At 40.8% G+C, this 7,764-nt stretch overlaps 1 protein-coding gene across 1 annotated transcript in view; it reads right to left on the reverse strand.

Annotated features, from left to right (window-relative positions):
* Window positions 1–7,492, reverse strand: part of LOC138046834 (uncharacterized) — a 19,611-nt gene extending 12,119 nt beyond the window's left edge. The window contains exons 1-4 of the mRNA XM_068893413.1: window positions 7,066–7,492; window positions 6,725–6,936; window positions 6,225–6,623; window positions 4,196–4,479 (exon numbers count right to left, since the gene is read on the reverse strand). Of these exons, the coding sequence (XP_068749514.1) occupies window positions 4,196–4,479; window positions 6,225–6,623; window positions 6,725–6,936; window positions 7,066–7,259 (1,089 nt within the window). The 5' untranslated portion in view covers window positions 7,260–7,492. The remainder of the gene's footprint in view (window positions 1–4,195; window positions 4,480–6,224; window positions 6,624–6,724; window positions 6,937–7,065) is intronic.
* Between the last annotated feature and the right edge of the window lie 272 nt (window positions 7,493–7,764).

The raw sequence follows: 7,764 nt of genomic DNA on the forward strand, positions 1-7,764 counted from the left end.
AAACGGAGTGTGGAATAGGGCGTTTCCCGACCCATTTCCCTCCTCGGCTAACCGTCCGCTTGCTCGCTCTAAATCCGAAAAACCCTTCACACTACGAAAGCTCATAAATTGGCATTTGTGTGCTGCATAGCAACGTGAAATGTTGTGTCTTCACCACAATGTCTACGCTGACGTCTTTATTTTAACCGAAATCGCTAATTTGTGAAACGTGAGGGTGGATGTGAGGCGCATTGGAATTTTATGCTAAAGCGTCTTGGTCTCCAAGCACCAACATTTCCTAGAAAGAATTAACACTATATCGAACAATGAAGATCTTAACGAAAATACCTTTGTTTTGCCCGCCGAGTTCTATTGCTTTGTGCGTTTGGTCTCAAAGGGGGCTAAAACGCAAGGGCCATGTGGGGTCATTAGAAGTGGCTAAACGAAAACTGCGAACCTTTACGAGCATACATTGTCCTATATCATGTTTAAAAAAGCTGCTGGTGCCATGCAGAGCTGGCCCTCTCTGGGTCTAAAGAGAAAAGGCCAAACGATTACGACTAATGGAGGTGATTTTCAGGTCCGCTATGTCAACTAACCGTGATTTTAGATTTTGGAACCCTTCCCGACTGCTTGGAAAAAAAAAATGATAACCATTTTTTTTAATAATGAGCAACCTTTTAATCAACGCGCCTCTTGTAAGCTCAACACACGGGAGAATATAATCAGATCCCACAGAATCTAGTTTGTAAAGATCAGACTCCTTGAGATTAAAAACTTGGTAACGGTCCGTTGTTCTTTGCGCTGTTATTTACATTTAAGTGGTATGAGTACCGTTATGGCCCTTTCTTCTGCCTCTTGTCTGACGCTGGAAACGTGACAACTAAAAACGGCGTATTTCTCATGTGGTGTTGTTGCCATTAGTGATATTTTTTGGTTCAGGCATCTTCGGTTGGTTTGACAAAAGGGGAAATGATTCCTTTCTTTTCGACGTTTTGTTTGCGATCATGAAATTTTCGCGTTGAGTTAAAATAACATATTAACATGAGACGTTAATGATTTTAGCAAGTGTACAGTGGGCGAAAACTTGCCAAGCGTTCTCTGGTTCGGAATTTCAACGATACTTTCACATCATAGGTTGTTCTTTATTGAAGCCTTAAGGCAGTACTTAACACGTCAATCGAATTGATAGGCTCGCAAGAAATTATTATAGGCCGTAATTAAGTGCTCTGAGATTCTCTTCTCTTCATAGTTTTCTATCACATCGACAACCGAAGCGGCAGAAATAGCCGTAGGCAAGGTGTGCCGGCTCTGTGGTTTCATTTGAGGTCGCGCCGGGTTAAATTATCTATATCAGGTGATTCTCATATTCCATTTAGGTAAATCTGAAATCATTTGTGGTTGATAAGAGAGGATGCCACGACAAAACGCTTCTAGAAGAGAACGCTTTCAGATTATAATACAGCTCTTAAGAATGTCCCCCAACGGACAAAATAAAAAGCTCTTTTCTCGTATATTCTAGCCTGTTTGAACAAGTGTGATCTAGAGCGAATCGCCGACATCACCTGTGTATTAGACAATTTTGACGTTTTTTACATAGACAGCGCTAATTTTACAAACCATTATGAATTTTGGGCAAATATTTAGATTCTCAATTTAAAACGTTTGCGATATGAAATAGTCAGCTTTTCATCGCGCTCCCGTCAATGATCTAAGGTACTGAAACGCATACTTGTACGACATCAGCAAGACAGCTCCAAGTTTCAAAATTAGCATTTTTCCAGAGAGACTACAAGCCTTTAAAGTATTTGAGTCATTTGCCGAACATACGCAAGATTCTCCATCGACAGTTGCAGCAATTGAATTGGCCGCCCATTGGTCGCGCGCATGGCATTGGGAGAGTGCTTAGTTTTCACTTAAAAGCTTTTAGAAGTGAAAAAGGAAGCACTAATGATAACCCTCGAGAGTTTTGATTAGTAAACACTTAAAGTTATCCAAGATGATCAAACAAACCGCCTTATGCAAAGAAATGTTTAATATTCCGAATATTCACTTAGCTTTTGGGCAATTAACAAGAGAAAAGCCTGTTTAGCCAAACTCTAATTGTCCATCAACGAGCGACACTGAGCCCTTTTAGCAGAAAAGGAAGTGACATAACAGTGTGTGATCAGCTTCACGACATCGCAGTGATATAAAAAAAAAGCAATTCACTGCGCAAGTGAAAGGTTTGCTTTCTTAGTACTTAGACACGAAAGTGCACTTAACGACAAAAAAAGAGAATTGGTGACTGTTTTTGTTAAAATGTGGCCGGTCTCTTTAAACAACGATAAACGAAATGAAATGAACCGGATGTTCAGGAAAGGGTTCGAATTTTGCCGGCAGCTGACTTCATAAAGTGCTTTGCGATTCCAATCGTTTACAAAAAGCAAGGTCAGCTGACCGCGATGACTGTTCACAATTTATACTGCTACCATAAAGAAGTTAACTAGCATGTTTCCTTACTACGTTCAACTGGAACAAAGTAACAATGATTTTTTTTTCCATTTGTGGAGAACTGTCCATTTAAAAAAGTACGAACCACTTCAGAAAATCATGACTGTTGCTCGAGGGCAGACTAAATATGTACATAAATTTGACTTCTTCTTTTCTAGAAATTAAAATTAATTAGAACCGATTTATTGAATTTCCTGTTGATCCACAAGGGCCAAACCCACATCTTTTAACTGATTTCTATTTTTTAGTGTTAAAGTGATTTGTGAGAATTCGTGCGTAAGGGACTGTAATGGCTTTCAACAAACCGCGTTGCTTTTTGCACACGATTGCTATGAGGCAGGATTAAGTCGACTTGAACAAAAGCAGCCAAAAATATGACTTGGCTGTGGACAAGAAGTAATCAGCCACCCGCTGACTCGGCCAACTCGAGATTCTTGGTTTAAAAGGCCTCTCGTGTGGCTCGTGCATAAAACATGAGCCAGTTTGGCCTTTTAAAAGAAACGAGACCGGAGTCTGTTTGTCAAAACATTAGGTGGTCTTTTCGTAAAATCCATGTGTTTTGCGTTTTTCTGTCGCCCGCCTGCTAAGCTCTTTTCAAAGAGGTTCCGTCTACGGAGCTTGTTTTGGCTTGTTTGTTTTTGTAAGCAATCTTGTGGGAGAATACTCAACTCGAGCTCCCGAGGCGCCTTTGGTCAAATCTTTTTAACACAGGACCGTAGCAATGCATTTCTTAATCAACCAACAAGGAGCTAAAAACAAAGGGAATCTAAACTGCATCCATTTCACTCGAGCTCTTTTTGAGTGAACCAGGGGTGGTTTGCGTTGAAAAGATGCGTAAGCAGTGTATGAGAGACAGGAAGCAAGCAAACGCACTTTTGTTAAATTTCTCAGTGAGGTTTTCGTGAGATGCGCTCAGCAAAGTGCAAATCTTTTCGTCGTGAGTAAACACACATGATATACACCTGTTAAAAGGGTGTTATTTATTCTTGAATGGAAATCTGAACTCTCCAGGACCAGCAGGTTCTTCCTATTATTTTCTTATGTAAGAGTTGCACATATGTCAATAAAATCTTTTTTTCAGATTTCCAGCAGCCTTTTTCTCTTGTCAGGAGTTATGTTTTCAAATTTCAAAACCTCTTGCGTAACACACGCCTGATGCTATAAAATATTCTTTAAAAACATTTACAAATTCATACAGATGTTCGTTTACCGGCGAACTATCATATAAGTTACATTTTACTCTATCGAAGCTTTATATTTGAGTGAGTTTCATCTGTTAAGTTGTCATGATTTTTCTTTCACATTTGCTTTTCTGTACATCTGATTTCCGCCAAACCTCCCTCGCTAATGTATTGCCTGGGGTCATTATTTCCTTAATCTTTCTAATGGCCAGTGGTGTTTCTGAACCTCGGCGCACTTCATTGATTCAATTCAGCGATAACTATGCTTTTCTTTCTCTCGGTCCAAGTTCACCCAAACATGTGTTCGTCGCTGAACACGATAATCAACGTATCCTTCCCTTTATTCCGTGCATTTTATTCCAATCTCTCGGCTCAAGAGTGGATTAAAATCGTATTCAAGTCTACTATCCTGTTTTCAGTGGGATTTTGCTGTCTTTGTTTCCAATATCCATTGAATATTTTTTCCCTCTGGTCCTGGTCCCTCCACAAAGCACATAGACAACTGCAAATTGTAGGTAATTTTATTTTCATTTTCACCAGACCTCAGCAGAAGATGGGATGGTGTTATGCACTGGTCTGCCGACTGCTGCCGTGTCATACATGACGCAGTTCGTGTTTTGCCCTACAGCACAGTTGCTAATTTGTATCCCTGGGCTTCCATCGTTAACAGAATTCGGTGGCATACCGATTCCTTGGCTGCTAAAACCCGTGTTATGAAGCATTTGAGAATTGTCTAAGGAAGTAGTCACGTCGGTTAGTAAACCAGGATCAGCCTTCATGTAAAAATCATCAAAGGGCGCCGTAGGAAAGTGCGCATTTTGGGAAGCTAAGTGTAAGGAAAGAAAAAAGCATTTCAATAAGAAACAAGAAACATTTAATTCCTAGTCAATTACATCCGCATAGAACATCCCTATCCCATAGTGTCTGATCGATATGTGACTGAAAACGCGATTACTGAGGCGACGTTTGGCGCTCTCGTTGTAAACAAGCTCATTTTTTGTGTCAGTAAAGGGCGATGTTACAAGGCGGAATGTTGCCGGATGTTGAGGTGGCAAAAATCCGTTGTTCAAAGTTTTTATTCTACAATTTTAAACTTTGTGCATGTTTACGAGATAGGATTTCTCTTAGTAAAGATTCCGAATTCATTCGAATAAACTTTTCTTTGACAAATATGGACCTTAAGGCCGGTGGATTCTTTTAACATGACAAATACCAAACCAGAAAATGCATATTTCGTGATCTCGATTTCGAAAATTGTCAAGGAGGAAAGGGCTTATTCTGAAAGGATTGATCCCTTTAGCTTCAAGGACTGACTCCTTTGCTTTTTTTCCGATGTGCATTTTTGTATGGTGAAGATTTTAAACTGCCTCATCAGTCGGTAGTTAAAGCAATTATTCTTGCAAAGATTTTTTGAAAAGTGCACTGAAGAAATACTTTTCCCCTCATAAAAAATATTCTTACTTGCTTTCAAGTTTAAATCGCTCTAACAAACCTATTTTCAGGGACTTAGGGTTTTTTACTTTCAAAAGCTAAACGACAAATCCTTTGAATTATTGAAGACGTGAGGCATCTTAAAACAGTATGTAGTTTGTTTCTCAATCGAGTGGCAAGAAATTCAATTTTAGCATATGGACTGGCTAAAATCACGACATTTTGAGAGCCGACTATTTCCGCCTTGCTATACAACTGCGAATCTTGCGGGAGCTTTAAACGTTAGTCCGTCGAGACGTCTAATATCTCAAGGAAGTAACTTACACCAAGCTTATGCCCGGTGAATCCCTTATCATTAAACAAAACTCGCGATAAAGAGCATTTCCATTTTGCCATTTCCTGCCAGCCCATATTAAATGTCTTGGGATATTGCATCGCATGTTGCCCTTTACCAGCTATTTTTAGCTTAGAAGTTTTCTGTCGAGTTTGGCTCGATCCGCACGAAAACTGTTGCCACAGCTGTTGCTTCTCATAAAAGAGCTAAAATTCTCAAGACAGCCAAAATGGTTGAATAATGTCCTTCCAAAACAATGGGAGGTTGAAATGCGAATTATTCAAATTCGTTATTTTAAGTATCTTTTGGTAACTTGCCAGATTTTGGAAAGAAAATACGTTTGTGATGACCACTTAGCGGTGCGGCGGTCAAACAAAAATGCTCAGTTTTGTGCGGTTAGAAGTGAACGCTTTTGGTCTGCACCGCTGCTCAAGCCCACAGATGACTATTTAAAAACGTTCTTCGTAAAACTTCCCATCTCTATGGGCAACTTATCAAGTGCATCAAGTTTTTTTACAGCTTCAGGCAAGTGGAGAAATTGTCACGGCCACTGTTAATGCTATCTAATTGAAGAGTTCTCGAGTGCTTCTCAAACATTCACTCGAGTGTTTTCCATTTAACATTGACTGATATATTCCCCGTCATACAACCACACAGAACGCTCTCGCCTTCCCTCAAAAAAAAAATCCATCTAAGCTCAAATGCCGGGTTCGGGACGGAGATGGATAGGCCTCAGGAGAGGCTTGTTATGAAAACGTGAATAGAGGTTAAGTGTTTAGACAGCACCTTAGTTTTTGTAGCCTCACCTGAGTAATTCATGTGCGATGTGTTGATTGACTGCTCGGTGTTTTGTGCTGTTTCGTTTCCAAGGTTCTCACCTCTCGCTCTCCTTGATCGTCTTCCTGACCTCATCGCGCGGTTTGTGGCTCCGTTTGGCTGACCTACTCCTTGTTGTTTAAGTCTCCTTTCTTTCGATCTTCTATTCTGAAACCAAACTTGTATGACTCGCATATTTAAACCCGTTTCTTGGGCCAATTTTTCACGGATATTTCTGGATGGTTTCGGTGTCGCTGCAAATGTTGCCTTGAGAGCCTCTAGTTGCTTGGCTTTTATCGTGGTGCGTGGACCTCTTCTTTTCGTTCCAAGCGCTATGTCAAAATCTTCGTCCAAACCATAGCTAAGATCCTTTTCTTCGGAATCAGAGTCTGCGAAACAATGCAGCACACGACACAAAAATTAGATCTATTAAGATTAAATCACCGTTTGTGTATTAATAAACAAAGCAATTCCTTTTCTACTTACTCACCGGACTTGGCTGGCAAGCGTGATTGGTAGTAGTCTTCCTTACAAACGAATTTACTATCTCCCACGTAATACAGTTCATCTCCAGTCAAGATTTGTCGGTTGCAGGTGGAGCAATTGAAACATTTGACGTGAAAAACCAAGTGTTTGGCTCGTCTTACCATGTCGTTTGGCGAAATCCCCAAACAGCAGCCAGCACATTTGGTTCCATAACGCCTGAGAATTTCAAAAAGAAAACCGAACATTTAACTGTCGGTGATCGAATTAACCGGCTCCGGGCAAACTCTGACAAGGCACTAAATCAGTAGGCGGTTTTAAGATTTCGACCGATTATGAGCAGTTTACCTGTAAAAGTCGTTCTTACAAAACAGCTTTCCCTCACGGGAAAAACACTTGTTCGTGAGTGCGCTTTTGCAGTCATGGCAGTGTACACATTTGACGTGCCACACTCGATCCAAAACCTTCAGCAGGAATTTGTCCGAGATGGGTAACTCGCATCCTGCACATTTTTGAACCATATTGCAAATCTGCGCCTTCATCCAGACAGTTGTGTCAGCTCGCTTGCCAATTCAATTCTCCGTCAACTGTGGATGTGAATACGTTTATGTAAAGTACAGGGATCCACGCGTGAAATTTATGCGAGTAACTCTTCTACGTGCACGGTGGGTGGCGCGATTGACTCAAGCAGCTGCTGAACGGGGCAGTAAAGTGGATTGAAAAGGAGAGTTTGCGGATTTTCTTGACTGCGGCGCATTACTTTATTCCTCGAACCAAATTTGCATAAAGTTTGAGGCACGGAATGCAAAAGTGACGGGATGAAAGCGCGCGACTCGGAAAGCACTCAGTTCGCCATGCAACACGTCAATTAGCTTGTTGAAAGACAACACATTTACGCGCTCTGCTTCTGATATCTTTTGACTCCGCCTGTCAAAACGAATTGACAGTTCACTCTGACAAAAGCCAATGGACATTGAGAGCTTTTGTGGGCGCGAGCCAAACTTTCAACATGGTATTGTTTGACTGGGATTATGTAAACTTGGAAAA

The sequence above is a fragment of the Montipora capricornis genome, chromosome 4, assembly GCF_036669925.1.
Source record: "Montipora capricornis isolate CH-2021 chromosome 4, ASM3666992v2, whole genome shotgun sequence".
Taxonomy (NCBI): Eukaryota; Metazoa; Cnidaria; class Anthozoa; order Scleractinia; family Acroporidae; genus Montipora; species Montipora capricornis.